At 39.0% G+C, this 18,500-nt stretch overlaps 1 protein-coding gene across 6 annotated transcripts in view; it reads right to left on the bottom strand.

The window, feature by feature from the left end:
* ltbp3 (latent transforming growth factor beta binding protein 3) overlaps positions 1-18,500 on the bottom strand; it is an 86,687-nt gene that overhangs the window by 31,953 nt on the left and 36,234 nt on the right. For all 6 annotated transcript variants that reach the window (XM_061962330.2, XM_061962327.2, XM_061962325.2 and 3 more), the window contains exons 2-5: positions 2,863-3,141; positions 2,586-2,749; positions 2,401-2,506; positions 128-214 (exon numbers count right to left, since the gene is read on the bottom strand). In XM_061962330.2, coding sequence (XP_061818314.1) covers positions 128-214; positions 2,401-2,506; positions 2,586-2,749; positions 2,863-3,141 — 636 coding nt within the window. The remainder of the gene's footprint in view (positions 1-127; positions 215-2,400; positions 2,507-2,585; positions 2,750-2,862; positions 3,142-18,500) is intronic.

Below are 18,500 nucleotides of genomic sequence, written 5' to 3'. Positions count from 1 at the left end.
CCACACTGTACAACCTCAGGGGTGTTCTACTTTAAAAGGTTCCACAGTCACAAATCATATAAATGAGCATGCAATGGAACTGAGAGCAATGACTTGTCTATAAAATCATCTAAATCCAGCTTGTTACCTTGACAGTGCGTGCTGTTGAATCGTTTATAACCTTGTGGGCAGGTTGAGCCAAAATCTTCTACAATGGTCTGCTTGACTGAAGCATCTGTGGAAACAGCGAAGCACACAAGGATAAGTTAGCATCAACACCTCTAAACTGACTAATTAGCACCTTTCAGTTTAGTCTGTATACTTACAGAGCATAAAAAAACGTATTGCTTTGCACCAAGGAACCAAGTAAGTCTATTTCCCAAAATAATCAAATTGCAGCAATAAAAAGTTAGCTTCTGATTACATTTTAAGGCTCATTTTAGTGCCGAGGTGTATTTTTGGCAGTACTGTCTGAGAAATTGCAGCTGTTAAAGCTAGTGAGGGATTTTTGGGCAGATTTTACTGCTAAACAAATGACTTTTTTCCCCTTCTTAGATTTTTATGAGGCCTTCTGTGGAGTAAATCCAGTCTCACAATGCTGTGACCACATCTTTATTGGGAATAAAACTATGTAATTGTCTTGTTCTTATTCCAAATTAGTTGATTTGTTTGCAACACAAAGCAGTAAAAACATAAAGAGTGGTTTTATAAAAGACCAAACTATTGATAACACAAATTGGGAGGAAAATAGCCGGTATTGTCAATTTAAGTGTACAAATAAGATCGAAATGGATATGGATGAAACAAAGCGGTCAGCAATCAGAATGGGAGTCTAAATTCCAACCAGACATACAGTATTGGGTTTTGTCAAAGGGCTGCATTGTGTGACTCAGAGCTGAGAGCTGGAATAATAGTCCAGTGGAAAAAATGTAAGGAGCCAAGAGTTTGTTGAAAATCAACCTCACTGGCGATGTGATGACAGTCCTGCACCGGGGCAGCCAATAGGAACATACTGATGCAGAAAAGGCATATTTTCCACATTCTCCTCCTCTGTCTCACTGTCTGAGTGTAATTCCTGTAATTGCTTCCGCTTTCTCTTCCCGTACTTTCATGTACAGACGTATCAAGTAGCTAGTTTAAATCTAGGTCCATATTTTTTAAGTTGTGGAAGGTGTAAATCGACCGCGGATGAATTTGTTGCAAGGAACACACAAGATGCAGATAAGGATGACTTTAGGTGATGGGGTTGATATTAATATTGCAAAAGGGTATGAAAATAGTGCTCAACATCAAAAAACTCAATCATACACTGAATTCATGTAGTTCACTGGACTCTTCTATGCTTGTATCCTACCTTTTAAGCTGTTAACACACACATTAGTTTAACCATTAATATTGACTTTCAGTCAGAAATGTTTATTATTATTACTGTACTGTACCCTTTAGGTAGTGGTATACTACTACAATCCATGAGAGGTGCTTCTATTCTATAGTACTATAAAGAAGGGTAAACAATTACCTCAATGAAAAATAGAGTTAAAGGCAGGTTTTGTGATACACAATGAATAGACTGTGCAGGTTATGGTCAGTAAGTGTATATTCTAGTTTACATTTAACGTCACTGACATTCATAGTCAAATGCGTGTTTTCATTAACTGCAAAAAATGAAAAATGTCTACCAAATTGACTCATATATAAGACAACATTTAAAAAAAAGATTAACAAAGAAAAAATGTCTCATGTTCAGGGTTGAGAGATTTATGCGTGCAAACCAGCAGGTGGCACCAAACAACTTCTCACCAAAATAGTGAGAGCTTTTCTTCCTCTCACTTCCACAAGTACCGGACTTGAATTAGTATCCTCCAAAAGGGTTGCGCTTAAAACCACGCTTACTTTATATTTTCAAGTCCTTTATTGAAAAACTGATTATAATCATTCATTCATTGTCCAGGATGAGCTGGGGCCTATCCCACGCGGAGTATACTCTGAACTAGAGATGCGGCCATTAGCATCCGCCAATTTCCGCAAAAAAGGTGTGTGATCGGCCAATGCCAATTAATGTTTTTCAATGTTGATTACAAAAAAACGATGTCCGGCTGATACTTAATTATATCTTGGTCCGTCAGCTGACATGAGGTGGTTAGCAGCTAACTGTGTATGTCCATACACAGTGTGGAGCCATCACTTCTTTTGTGGCAAATAAACTACATTTCTTATAAGTAAAAAAGTTTTTTTTTTTTTAAAAGGTGAATATTGGCCAAAGACCCTATCCCATAATGGAGACATCTCTAGTTAATCCATGTGATTGGTATCGGACGATCTCACTAACTAATGATTGGTATCTGCATCATAAAACCAGACAGGCCCTACCTAGTCGCCAGTTAATTACAGAGGTGTTCTGTATGTCTTCTCAATACTTACTTGGCAGTTTGGGGCACTGATAACACTTGTTTTGTCCCCACGAGTTGCCCACGCTGCCGCAGCAATCCTCTTGATTGGTCAGAACAGGAAGCGGGGTGCTATTGCACTACAGTGATGAAACATAACATGAGGAAGCACTTGGAGGTGAGAAGAGACATCGTCAGCTCTGTGACTTATAAACTCACAGCTTGTTTGGGGGTGGTCTCCTGGAAGCATCGCCCCTTGGGCTTGTGTCGCGTGGGCGTGGGGCGCGGACTCGTCTTCTGAAAAGGCTTGTTGTCCGCTTGGCTGACAGGTTGGATGACCACAGATGTGTCTGGTGTGTGGTGAACACGTACGTTTATTTGCACTGTAAACACACATGGAGGGCATTAAAGGAGCTATAATTAACACTCATTGACCACAACATTAGGTACACCTGTAGCTCTAGTTTTACATTGAACACAGGCACACGAGCGGTACCTTCAGAGGAGTGGTGGCCCGGCTGTGCCAACGGTATGGAGAAAACAGAGTGGGTCTGAGTCAACTGGGTGCGTCCCATGCTCGCTTGCTCCAGAAGTTTCTGGCTGTCGGGTTTTAAAGAAACAGGGTAGACAGGCTGCTTGTTGCCTCGCGCCGCCTGAACCCGCTGCGTGTGCCGCAGAGAAAATTGGCAAAGTCTGCCCGTGAAACCTGGCGGGCACAGGCAGTGTTTCCTGGAGCTGCACACGCCGCCATTCATGCAGGTGAGGGGACACACAACTGTGGAAACACAGAAAGAGGAGACGTTTTGGTCATGTGTACTCACCATTTTCAGTAGACATTGAACAGGCATAAAGGAATCTAAAAAAACAGCAGACCCTTCCCTCAAGGCAGAGGAAACAGGTGATGTCATTGATGTGTTTAACAGTCATAATCTGGGAATCCTCTCCCAGTCTATGTATGGGAAAGAGAAACTTGGCCAGCGTTTGCTATTATATAAAGTTGAATCTCCATTTTGTACATATGCACCATTGTCTCATGTGAGACAGAACATGGAATTTGTACTCAATGTGACCCAAACACACGTGTACTAAACTAATTGCATTTAAACAACAAAAAGACAAGAGGAGAGAGAGAGCCTCCACATGGAAGCTATTAGGGGCGGATTGCCAGCGAGTCTGGGTTGGGGAAAAATTACCGGCCTGAATCACTTTAAACCCAGCAGGGACATCCTCACAGAGTAAAAGACAAAAGGCAAACGCGATAAAGGTCCTTAATAAAAACTGCAAGCGAGCACAGTGAAAATGTTCATCCTCAGACATACTGGATCACTGGTGACTTTGCATTAGTGGGTAGTACCCAAGTAGATCCAGCAGATGGCGTTGTTGTTTCTTTCTTCCGAAATTAATTTTGTGGTTTTATTTTCATTCGGGTAAAACTAATATAATATTAATAATAATAATAACAATATATTTGTATTAAGTACAGATCAGTTAGACAGTTGTCAAATTAATTTACAAATGTCTGCCTGTCCATTCACACACAGTGTCAATATTCACTTCCATAACAGAAACATTGGTATCTTTATTCACAAATATGCCGAATGCAAACGAAGGTATGTCCATTCACAAAAACAAATCATGTAAACCTCAATCTGTCCATTCACATACAGACATACTACAAATAGTACCGGTATGTCCATGCACATATGCCGTATACAGAATACAAACATCGGTATGTCTATTCACATGGAAACTATTATGTAAACCTCAGTCAGTCCATTCACATAAACAATATACAAACACTTGTATGTCCTTGCACAAAGTGCACATATGTACATACTGTAATGCAAACGTCAGTATTTCCATTCACAGACAACTATCATGTGAAGCCCAGTCTGTCCACTCACATACAAACATCATGTGAACCCAGTCTGTCCATTCATATACAAACATCATGTGAACCCAGTCGGTCCATTCACAAACACCTTATACAAATAATAGTATGTTCATACACCTTTAAACACAACACAAGCATTGGTATGTCCATTCACATAAAACTATGATGTCAACCCCAGTCTGCCCATTTACATACAACTATCATGTGAAACCCAGTCGGTCCAGGCACATATATACATAAAACAAATATCGGTATGTCCAGTCACAAAAATAAATAATGTAAACCTCAGACTGTCCATTCACATAAACACACAATACAAACAATAGTATGCCCATGCACATACCTGTATACATACATACATATATATATATACATACATATATATACATACATATATATACATATATATATATATATATATATATATATATATATATATATATATATATATATATATATATATATATATATATATATATACACACACACACACACAGGTAAAGGCCAGTAAATTAGAATATTTTGAAAAACTTGATTTATTTCAGTAATTGCATTCAAAAGGTGTAACTTGTACATTATATTTATTCATTGCACACAGACTGATGCATTCAAATGTTTATTTCATTTAATTTTGATGATTTGAAGTGGCAACAAATGAAAATCCAAAATTCCGTGTGTCACAAAATTAGAATATTACTTAAGGCTAATACAAAAAAGGGATTTTTAGAAATGTTGGCCAACTGAAAAGTATGAAAATGAAAAATATGAGCATGTACAATACTCAATACTTGGTTGGAGCTCCTTTTGCCTCAATTACTGCGTTAATGCGGCGTGGCATGGAGTCGATGAGTTTCTGGCACTTCTCAGGTGTTATGAGAGCCCAGGTTGCTCTGATAGTGGCCTTCAACTCTTCTGCGTTTTTGGGTCTGGCATTCTGCATCTTCCTTTTCACAATACCCCACAGATTTTCTATGGAGCTAAGGTCAGGGGAGTTGGCGGGCCAATTTAGAACAGATATACCATGGTCCGTAAACCAGGCACGGGTAGATTTTGCGCTGTGTGCAGGCGCCAAGTCCTGTTGGAACTTGAAATCTCCATCTCCATAGAGCAGGTCAGCAGCAGGAAGCATGAAGTGCTCTAAAACTTGCTGGTAGACGGCTGCGTTGACCCTGGATCTCAGGAAACAGAGTGGACCGACACCAGCAGATGACATGGCACCCCAAACCATCACTGATGGTGGAAACTTTACACTAGACTTCAGGCAACGTGGATCCTGTGCCTCTCCTGTCTTCCTCCAGACTCTGGGACCTCGATTTCCAAAGGAAATGCAAAATTTGCATGGTTGGGTGATGGTTTGGGGTGCCATGTCATCTGCTGGTGTCGGTCCACTCTGTTTCCTGAGATCCAGGGTCAACGCAGCCATCTACCAGCAAGTTTTAGAGCACTTCATGCTTCCTGCTGCTGACCTGCTCTATGGAGATGGAGATTTCAAGTTCCAACAGGACTTGGCGCTTGCACACAGCGCAAAATCTACCCGTGCCTGGTTTACGGACCATGGTATTTCTGTTCTAAATTGGCCCGCCAACTCCCCTGACCTTAGCCCCATAGAAAATCTGTGGGGTATTGTGAAAAGGAAGATGCAGAATGCCAGACCCAAAAACGCAGAAGAGTTGAAGGCCACTATCAGAGCAACCTGGGCTCTCATAACACCTGAGCAGTGCCAGAAACTCATCGACTCCATGCCACGCCGCATTAACGCAGTAATTGAGGCAAAAGGAGCTCCAACCAAGTATTGAGTATTGTACATGCTCATATTTTTCATTTTCATACTTTTCAGTTGGCCAACATTTCTAAAAATCCCTTTTTTGTATTAGCCTTAAGTAATATTCTAATTTTGTGACACACGGAATTTTGGATTTTCATTTGTTGCCACTTCAAATCATCAAAATTAAATGAAATAAACATTTGAATGCATCAGTCTGTGTGCAATGAATAAATATAATGTACAAGTTACACCTTTTGAATGCAATTACTGAAATAAATCAAGTTTTTCAAAATATTCTAATTTACTGGCTTTTACCTGTATATATATATATATATATATATATATATATATATATATATATATATATATATATATATATATATATATATATATATATATATACACATATATATATATATATATATATATATATATATATATATATATATATATACACACATATATATATATATATATATATATATATATACACATATATATATATTATGGGTGTAATGGTACACAAACATTTCGGTTTGGTACGTACCTCGGTTTAGAGGTCACGGTTCGGTTCATTTTCGGTACAGTAAGAAAACAACAAAATATGAATTTTTTGGTTATTTATTTACCAAATTTGTAAACAATGGCTTTATCCTTTTAACATTGGGAACACTATAATAATAATTCTGCCCACGTTAATACACATTAAACTGCCTCAAATTGTTGCTCAGATTAAATGAAATTACAAAACTTTTCTTCTACATATAAAAAGTGCAACATTCAACAGTTTCAAGTCAACACATCATGCTTAATTTATTACAGCATTTGGGAAGCCTGTAGTTGATTTTTATTATGTAATTGTTATATTTTTTATCAACATGTGATAGCAGGGACCCTGCCATTCAAAACTAGGCTGCTCCATTACCAGTGATTAATGTAACTATAGCTGAAAAAATAGTACAATAGCAATAGGAGAGACTATTCATCCCTGAACACCATGGAGTTCATGTCGGCTTTATGATGCAGTTACATTATTATATCAACTAACAGAGACAGAAACTCTTCATTTAACATACTGTCCTTTTTTTGCTGCTTCAACACAGCTCAATCAACACAGAAAAAGGTAAAGTGAAATAACAGACAGACAGGGCTTTGCTGTCCGTAACACACTCACACACACACACACACACACACACACACACACACACACACCGCAAAATGAGTTAACGTTACGCTAAAAGCGAATTAGCCTTTACCTCAAGCCAGGACTGCGAGCAAGCTGAGCTGCAGATTATATTTCTAGAACAGTGGTTCTTAACCTTGTTGGAGGTACCGAACCCCACCAGTTTCATATGCGCATTCACCGAACCCTTCTTTAGTGAAAAATAAAATGTTTTTTTTGTTTTTTTACAATTCAAGACAAAGTTATAAGTTTTTTTTACTGGTGCACAAAATTAACCGTGCATGAACATCACCTTGTTCAAAGAACAAAACCAACACACTGCATAAACTCACAACAAATTACACACGTGCAAATCAGATGGAAAATTAGAGGGAACATTGTTTGGGGGTATCCATAATACGCCGATAGGGAGAAGTTTTTATTTACACGATGAGTCGGGTGTGTCTTGACATCCGCGGCAGATGCTCCGCCGAACCCCTGAGGCCGACTCCCCTTAGGGTTCGATCGAACCCGGGTTAAGAACCACTGTTCTAGAAGGTCAACGGGCTCATAGTGATGTTACTAGTAGTTGACTGGAAGGTGTTTATTATAATTTGGGGAGAGTCCGCTGCCTGATGCTTACCTGCTAAACGCTAAGCACTGACTACATGCGCTCTGAATACGCACTGCTGATTGGCTGTTACCGCTCTGTATGTAACCAATCAGATGGTTGTGTGGGTGGGACAATGCTGGGTGCTGTGTACTGACAGAGACAGGCAGAAGGAAGCGGAGCAGCTTGTTAAGACTTTAGCTTAGCTTAATATGTTCGTGTGGAAACTCGTTCGGTACACCTCCGAACCGAAATGAACCCCCCCGTACCGAAACGGTTCAGTACAAATACACGTACCGTTACACCCCTAATATATATATATATATATATATATAATCCAAATACCGCTGCCATTCACATACAAACATAAAGTAAGCCTCCATGTGTCATTAGAAAAATCTCTATACCGTATGTCCGTTCACATACACACAATTTAATGGTCAAACAAGTGGCCATGCAAAAGTGCAACGTGACTAGAAAGTCATATTTTTCCCGTGGTCATAATGAATCCGAAAGGATTTGTGTAATCTGTACAGTTAAAATAAATACAACAATAAGTGAAAGTACTGCAGTTTTCCTTGGTACATTTTGTTGCCTACCAAATGTTTTCATTTAAAAACACCGTTGCACTGGATGTTTGACAAGCAACCTCGCTAACGCAATGTGACCGTGCTTAACCTCCATGCAGGCAACAACTTGCAGCATGGAGGAGCTTGGCCCTGGCAGGAAGTAGGTAAGCAGAACACACGCAATAGTGTTTACCAGACCGCCCCTGACATAAGAGCTCCACAGTTGGACTGTGGCTTCACTTTCATCAGAATCGGGAATAGGAGGAAACTGGGAAAGATGCGGGGGATGAAAATGACGATAACAGGCGTAGCCGTGCAAGCCAAAGAGCCTCTCTTTTTTTCTGTCTTTCTGCAAACGTTACACAATGACAAACAATCCCACACAAAGCCACAGAGGCTGGATCAGGAAGAGTGATGAATGACTGGGGAGCACAACAAGAAGGAGTATTCTAAAGTCGCACATTCTGGGTCAGTGCCACACTAATGCAACCCAAAGCGAGTTTGGGAGTTATATTGCAGTTTTGGGCTAGTATTTCTGAAGTCTAAGTAGGAGGGGGTGGGGTTCATGTGAATGGACCTACAGTATTTGATGTTGTCACCCGTGAAGAAGGGAAATTTCCATTTTTGTTTCGCTCACTCAGACTGAGCTCAATTCAACATCACACACACATAATGTACGCCTGCAGCTGTCCATTCATGTATAGTACAAACATCATATGAGCTTCAGTCTGTCCATTCCCATACAAAATATCAACATATAGTAAATGTCACATTTGAGGACAGGCATACGTTTAAATGTATAAGTTTCAGGCACTGTCGATTAGAGATTGAGTATGGTGAAACATCATATGGACCTACCATGATTCTCCTTTCCACTAGCATCGGTATGTCCATTCAATTACAAACATCATGTGAACCATAGTCTGTCCATTCAAACACACGCACACACAAACACACAACTTCAGCATCATTCAGTACATATATATACTGTACCCATATTATGTTCGCCTCCATCCATGCATAACATTTAAACGTCACACAAATGTCAGTCTGTCCATTCACATACCAAATGTATACATTAGTAAGTCAATTTGCAAACTACAACTAGAATGATAAGCAAATTTGAGGAGAGGCTGACTCAATTTCCCATTACCCTCCTTTTCATCAGTATATGTATTGTATGTCAATTCACATATAAATATCATATGAACCTAAGTCTGTCCATTCCCATATCAAATATAAACATTAGTCAGTCAATTTGCAAACTACAACTTGCTTGAATGATATGCATATTTGAGGAGAGGCTGACTCAATTTCCCATGATTCTCCTTTTCATCATTATAGGTATGTCCATTCACATGTAAACATTATGTGAAACTCAGTCCGTCCATTGGTCAGTCAATTTGGAAAATACAACAAAAATGATCATCATATTTGAGGAGAGACTTACTCAATCTCCCATGATCCTACTTTTCATCAATATAGGTATGTCCACTTAGCCTGTCCATTCACAAATATACAATGTAAACATCGGGCAGCCCATTCACATTCACAATAGGCCAGCAACAATGAATCAATTAAATTAATTAATTAAATTAGAATAAAGCTTAGATGTATACTCTGTTGCTTCGAAAAATCGTTTAGGTGTAACTAATAAAAATGTATAGTATATGGACAGTATGGAGTGCCCGGACCTTTAAATATTAGGGCTGTGAATCTTTGGGCACCACACGATTCAATTCCATTCGATTACATTTTTGGGGGTAATGATTCGATTCAGAATCGATTCTTGATTCCAAAGGATACACGATTCAAAATCAATACTTTTTTAATAACATTGGGTGCCAGTTCTATGATTAACTACATCCCTCCATAGAATAGATAACAGCTCTGATAAATGTCTATATTACTTAAAAGAAAACTGGTGTTGTTTGGTAAAATCCTACCCAAACATTTACTATAGTGACAGGACAGATTTTTTGTGGGGAAAAAAAAGTTTATTTCAACTATCTACCCAAATACGCACTGAGACTATAAAGTTTGTTTTATCCCAATACTCAACAAACTAATCAATACAATACTCTAAAATAAATGATAGCTGCCCCCCACTGTTTCTATTCGAGGTGAGATCACTATTTGGGAGAAAATGGTACAACAGTGCCTCAATTTCCCATGATCCTTCTTTTCATCAAAGCAGCCAATTCTTCTACAGTAGCAACCGCTTGAGGTTTTTAATGCAATAAATCTCTTGAATTCAGTTTAGTGTCGGCATCTTTATTAAAGAGAGAAGGTTCCAAGTTGCACATCTTGCTTGTATTACACTGATAATTGCATTCCGTCTTGTTTGTCCTCAGGGCTTCAGAAGTGAAGCATTTTTGATTTGTATCTTGTGAAAATCAAAGTGACGTTTCTCCTTACAAAGTGGTGATATGGAGCCCAAAACCTTTTTTTATATAGATGAATTGGCGTGTCAGTCAATGAAATAAAAGGTGGGAGCACCGAATTACCTACGAACAACCAACAACTAATCAAAGTTGGACGAATCTACACAGGACTCTTCATCACCACAGAATTCAAGATCCTCACATGCTCATTAACTCATAACTTGGGAGTCTGCAAAACAGGAGTCTTGTGTATGAACCACGCCTTTGTCTTTACTGATCCAACACATTCCTGAGACGGGGTGTTATTACAATTCAAATGTTGGAGGCGTGAACTGGATGCATCAAGGGAGCTGTGTGCATGGCGAGATAGTGGGATGATGAAGCAATTATTTCAGTTTTCTTTCACCATGGAACTGGGAACTGTACTCCAAACGTTCTCTACTCTTATATACTGTATCTGTAGCGTTATGAAGCATGTGGTTTTAGCAAGCGAGCAGCTAATGTCCCTACACAGTACAGCTTGTAAATCACTATTTAATGTTGTCAAGTGAACCTAATTTCTTGCAAGTATCGTAATCACTGGAGGACAAAAGGACAAGGAATAGCTAAACATGCTACACTACACATCGTAGGACCAGATGTGAGTCGAGTACCCAAAAATTGTACTCAAGTAAGAGTGTCGTTACTTTAGAATAATATGATTCAAGTAAAAGTGAAAAGTAGTCATCAAAATAACTACTTGATTAAGAATAAGTAAGTGTTCTATCAAAAAAACTAACTATGTAACAAACTCAGTATTGACTAACTTGCGAGTAACTTATGATTTATTTAGTAGCTAATTTTTTAATAGTTCTTGGACTACAGTTGTAGTTGGTGTGAGTGTGTGTGTGTGTGTGTGTGTGTGTGTGTGTGTGTGTGTGTGTGTGTGTGTGTGTGTATTAACAGTAAATGAACAAGTAGATTAATAATTCATTTTCTACCACTTGTCCTTAATAATGTTGACAAAATAATAGAATGAAAAATGACAGTATGTTACTGCATACATCAGCAGACTAATTAGGAGCCTTTGTTTCCTTACTTACTACTAAATGACAAGTTGTCTAGTATGTTCACTATTTTATTTAAGGACACACTTGCAATAAGAAACATATGTTTAATGTACTCTTAAGATTTATTGTTAAAATAAAGCTAATAATGCAATTTTTTGTGGTTTCCTTTTTTTTTTAGAAAAGTATCGAAAAGTATGGAAATAATTTTAGTACCGGTACCAAAATATTGGTATCGGGACAACACTAATATATACACACACCCATCCATACATTTTTTACCACTTGTCCCTTCCGGGGTCGCGGGGGGTGCTGGAGCCTATCCCAGCTGCATTCGGGCAGAAGGTGGTGTACACCCTGAACAAGTCGCCACCTCATTTTAGGGCCAATACAGATAGACAACATTCATACACCAGGGCCAATTTAGTGTTGCTAATCAACTTATCCCCAGGTGCATGTCATCCATACATACATACATAAATACATAAATATATATATATATATATATATATATATATATATATATATATGTATATGTATATGTATACGACTTCTCAGTCGTATATACATATATATATATATATATATATATATATATATATATATATATATATATATATATATATATATATATATATATGTATATGATCCTGAAAATTGGAAGTTTGAACATTGGTGTGACCAATACTGCCCCTGTAACTACTTGGCATTGATTGGATCAATGCCAAAATTTGTAGTATTGGCCAAAACTAATGTAAAGTATCCAAACAATGGAAAAATAAATGCCTATTACATTTTAACAGAAGTGTAGATAGAACCATGTTGCAACAGAAAGTAACTACTACCGGTAGCTATTGTTATGTAAGGAGCCTTTGAAACCTGTTATCCTATTATCATTTATATGCCAAATTATATTGTGATATATATCGTCATCGCAAGAGGCGACAATATATATCGTCAATTCTTAGTAAGAAGTATAAGCTGGAGCCTATTCCAGCAGTCCATTACAGAACACGTGAACACAAACTAATAGGTTATGATGCATGTGTTGTATTTCTTTGAAAATAACAGTGGGGTGCATACTTAGAAAAAAAAGTTAACTGAGTGTCAGCGCTAGAAGAGTTATCTGACTCATATAAATATGTGGTGTTCTATTTTCTCTCCATGTATACAGAAAAAGAAAAAAAAAATTCTTTACAACATGTTGATATTCTAAAAAGAAAAATGGCTCCACGGCAGATGACGTCATGATCCTTCGTGACTGTTTTGGTTTTGTTGCATTTTACTTGGGTTTGGTGTTTGTTTCTGTGTCGGTGCTCCTTCCTCCCTTGTGGTTGACTTCCTGATTGGAATGAATGAAAAATAATAAAAGAAAGAATGAAAAAGAAGAGAGGCCAGGGACGGGCTAAAGAAAGAGCTTGAAGAAAAGTTAAAGTTAAAGTACCAATGATTGTCACACACACACTAGGTGTGGCGAAATTATTCTCTGCATTTGACCCATCACCTTTGATCACCCCCTGGGAGGTGAGGGGAGCAGTGGGCAGCAGCGGTGGCTGCGCCCGGGAATCATTTTGGTGATTTAACCCCCAATTCCAACCCTTGATGCTGAGTGTCAAGCAGGGAGGTAATGGGTCCCATTTTTTTTAAAGTCTTTGGTATGACTCGGCCGGGATTTGAACTCCCAACCTACCGATCTCAGGACGGACACTCTAACCACTAGGCCACTGAGTAGATGAGTAGAAGGGATGTAGCGTAGAGAAGAAGTAAAGAAAGAGACCAAGGCAGTGAAAAACAACAAATAAAAGGAAAGGAAAGAAAGAAAGAAAAAATGAAAAAATGAAGGGAAGAACAATAAGTTTGCCCTTACAGTGCCCTGTGACTCCATAGTGTCTATGGAGACAACGCGTCACCATAACAACCGCCTCCAGCCCTCCACAGCGTTGCTGCCGCCACGGCCGCACCCTTCCCGCACAAAAACAACACATTACAAGCCATAAAAACAAGGAGCGAGTGAAAAATCTGCGCATAATACACACACAACTGATGTGACCCCTGTGCACTGACTGTGCAACACAGTAACCACACCTCCCCAGCCCCCCAATCAAGGGAATGAGACACTAGCAAAAATGACGACGCCAGTTGAGTCACATTCTCTGTGATTCACAGGCCTGTCTGAACCAACCCACACACAGATTAAATATAGAAGCTGTTTCTCTTTCTGGTCTACTACTCTGCACACTTCTACTCACACACACACACTTACTCTCTCACACACACACACACACACACACACACACACACACACACACACACACACACACACACACACACACACACACACACACACACACACACACACACACACACACACACCGTGTCTCCAAGTTGAGTTGTGCAAGTTTCCAGTGGTGTTCTTTTGATATTGTTGTAACATTTAAGCACTGTGCCCATGCTGACTAAAACACACTGATTCAGCCAAACATCACACTACAAATACCGCAAAATGGCGTCAATGCATGTGTTGCGTTGAGAATTTAATCAAAAACTAGAAGCACAACTATTACAACTATTAAATATCTGTCTGTCCATTTCTTTACACACCCGACATAAACATTGGTATGTCCATTCACATACACTCACATTGCAAACTTCTCTACGACCATGCGCATATGTAAACACCTGTTCGTTTACATGTACACATAATGTAAACATGCACATTCACATACATAATGTAAACATCTGTCCATTCATATGTTGAATAACTTCAGCATTTGTTATTTAAGTCATTTAAATATCTGATCACATACAGCTGTCTTTCCGATAGCATACACTCCCAAGTTAAACATATGTGTGGCCATTTATATACACAGACAATGTGAACATCTGTCTATTCAATAGTGCAAAAATAGGGATGGGTAACTCTTACATTTGAGCTGATGCATTACCAATTCTAGGGAATAAATGCCGGTACTCAAGGCTTTTTGTGTGGTAATGTGGTAATAAATGTTTAACTGTTCTGTCCAGTTGTTATATCTTGTTTTATTACACTTTTCAGTCATATTTGCAAGTATGCATTCAATTTAGTTTGTCCTCTATATGTTGCCGTACTGAGGAAGTAGTTTTTGCAATTAAGTTGAATCTGACGGTCTTGTCTTTTGTTTAGACTGTTTGTTTCTGATGTTCCAGTTTTGCACACATTTTCATTAATTTAATACACTGATTCTTATTGCAACTGCTGTTTTTTAAAGTTGCAGGTAATCAAAGCTTATTTAGTGAAATGAAATGAAATGTAAAACTGCATCAGATAAACAATCACATAAATTAAAGATTATTAAACGAATCCTAGCTCCTGTATCGTAATCGAATAGTGAGATGCCCAAACATTCCAACCACTACCCAGCTGTTTGATTGCAATGTGCATATTTGTTGTAAGTTTTTATTGCCAAATTTGGAGATGTTGAAATCACCATGTAAAATTGTTAATGCTAATCAGTAGCATGTATATGGCATATCTAAGGTAAATTAGCATCAAGCTAAAGCATTTTGAAAAAAGGATATTTTGCTTTCAAGTGCTTTCTATCAGGCATAATGGCTTTGTTGGCATGAATAATTGCAAAGCTACAAATACGCCTGCTTGCTCGACAAGTGTTTGAGCCTGTGCCAAGTCTGAAACCTGAGGTGAAGTCACATGTAACAAAAGTATTAAAGTACAGTGAAACTTCGACTTACAAACACCTCATTGTACAAACTTTTTAATTTCCGAACCACAGAGGTATTAAATATATTCTTAGGTGTACTAACCTTGTCTTATCCACTCATTGTGTGCCTTTTTGCGCCCGGTAGCACATTCATTGTGGGTGGGCTGATCGATCTCCAGTGCTCATTCAGTCAGCAGAGTGCTGCTGTTAGTTACAGTGATACTTTGTGTGTTTTTTAAAGTTTTTTTTTTAACCTTTTTACATACATTTTCTAGTTTTGCTAGCTCAATATGAGTCCAAATAAAGCAATGGACAAGCGATGTGTGGTTTGAAACATTCAGGAAGTATCCACAGCATTATATACGCTGCTTCCCCCAACCCTTTCGCTGCAAGCAAAGATTACTGCAAATTCCGGACTATAAACCCGATACTTTTTTCCTCAGTAAATTCACCCAGACGTCACCGTGGAGAAATTGAGTCTGTTCAGCTGATTGGAGAGCTAGCTTTCGCAACTAGTGGGTCCATGACGATGACATCTGTTTTATTTGATCAGCTGTTTAACTGCCGTGTTGCTGGCAGCGTTTGGAAACAATTAAGGCAAGTAAATAAAGATTTACAAAATATTTCCGTGTAAATAACTCATTTCGTAACATATATATATATATATATATATAGAGCTACGACTTATAGTCCAGTGTGGCGAATACGTGGGGAAAAAAATGTTGTTCTAAAATTTTGTGGGATTCAGCACGGTTTGCAATGTACCCACAAAAGTACACAATTTGGTATCCATCTCTGTGTACAGGTGACAACGTTTTTTCTAATCTGAAACGTTCAGAAGTACTGGATATAAATTGTTGCGCTTACAGGATTTTAAATCCTGCCATCACAGGCTCGGACAAACCCGGGAAAACATGATACTGATAACAGTTGTCTTAACTGTTCTTAGGGTCAAACAATGACAGTAGAAACAGCTGGCTATTTTTGCACACACACACACACACACACACACACACACACACACACACATGCACGCACGCGCACACACATACAGTGGAATGTAACTGTCTCTTCGAAATAAATAGTTTGGCACAAACCCCTTTGGAAAGATTAAACCAAGAGCATGTTGAGTTGACTAATGAGCTTTTAAAGTGGATGATTTTTCCAGAGAACCAGGCAAAGCTAAGATAACTGTCCTTATTGGACATATATGAAACTGCTATCCATCCTCTCATAAACCCTAAGTCAGAGACACACGAGCATCTGTCCAAAGGCGTCAAACTATCATTTTTACTTTGGAAACACTAGTCAGCATCTCGTTCCTCCGCAGTCCTTAGTTGGCTTGCAGCCTCTTGTCGCGCTCTGTAATCGCTCTGCTTTATCTCCGACTGGCTTTGGATGGGACTACTTTCAGATTACTGGGTGCATAAAAAGCACAAAACAATTTAGCTTCCTGTGTCCTCAGCTTACTAAGGTCTTTTGTATGCCTGCATGAAATGTATGAAGTAGGTGTCCCAATACTTTCATCCATATAGCACATGGTCTCCTTGCACAAAACCACTTGGTGTAAGTCAGACTGGCACAGCTCAGCCATGACATAATCACCATCTAAAGTGCGTGCACATCCCTCCTCACACCCACCGCAGGCTTCTCTGGGCTTCATCAAGTCCCAGAAACTCTGAGTGACCTCAGCCTACGCTATCCAAACACCAACACTTTTCCAGAGTGGACCACTGTCACCAGCAGCGTTCATTACTACGAATGCTCACCAAGTACGCAAATATTACTCAGTTGGCAGCTTCCCTTCAGGACCGTGTGCCAGAAAGGGTTTCTAATTATCCAATTATACATGTCGCGTTCACATGTCACAGAAACATTTTGTTTTTGTAGCCCTCAGCTGGGTAAACTCCCAACGGTTCCTCGGACATGATTTTGACATTTTTAAGGATGTCCTAAAAATGCAGAGTAAGCATCAGAAGGCAGACAAACAAGTAGAGAAGTGTAATTATAAGACAAGTGAAAGCTCTCTAATGGCTGCATGGTCAAAAGGGCACGGGGGCCCAAATCCAGAATGGGAATGACCAAGTTCAGTTCAAAATGTGAGAAACACATTTTTGCAGCAAATTCCTAAAAACACTAGAGTGCTCCTGTTGTACAGGTAAGGAGGAACTTGGACCACTGTAAACACATTAGCAGATTGTTGCATTGACATGTTAACATTACTAGCAAACATAGAACCTATAGGGTCTAAAATTCTCATTTACATAACAGAGGCGTTCCTCAAGGCACCCCCTTAAGTCTTCTCTTTTGTGGCAGTTACAAATTTTTTTCTTAATGTGATTTGTGTACTGTAACTAAGGTGTTGTAGCTGGTTTACAGTTCGTAGTCATTTCTTCAACTTCTTTAGTTATACTAGTGGTGTTCCTCAAGGTTCCAATTTAGGTCCTCTCTTTTTCATCATTTGGGCTTTTCAACTGGTGGCCCATGATTTCAGTTTAAAAACATTTGTGAGAAACTCACATTTTTGCAGGAGATTTTTTTAAAAACACCATACTGTTGTCATAGAGATGATCTTTGACAAGCTTTTTTTGCAGAATGTTCTTAAAAACAGCGGAGCGCTCCTGCAACTCTGACAAAATAAAGAGACCAAAATCAAATGTCTACTGTAGAGGACACTGGCTCTTTGGAATGTATAAAATAAAACTAACAGTGAAGTGCGAAGTCCAGCCCCACAGCCCTTAGCTTTCAGGAAATATGGCCTTCAAAACAATATGGTTGAATATCTCTGGGCTAAGGCCATTGCAGCAGCTCAGGCACCGGCCGTGTTATTCTGTTTACCCTGGCTAATCGCTACAGCTACAGGGTCCCGTGCGTTGTGGCAGCAGTCCCAGGAACACGCATTCCTCCGAGTGGCTTTAAATAACTCCTCCCAATACCGCCCCCCCCCCCCCCCCCCCCCACCTCTAAATGGGAGGAGAGTGTTAAAGATGGTAAAGAAGGCCGTTT

This window comes from Nerophis lumbriciformis, linkage group LG09 (assembly GCF_033978685.3).
Source record: "Nerophis lumbriciformis linkage group LG09, RoL_Nlum_v2.1, whole genome shotgun sequence".
Classification (NCBI taxonomy): Eukaryota; Metazoa; Chordata; class Actinopteri; order Syngnathiformes; family Syngnathidae; genus Nerophis; species Nerophis lumbriciformis.
The sequence above is the reverse complement of the archived record's forward strand: the minus strand, read 5'-3'. Positions and strand labels throughout refer to the sequence as shown.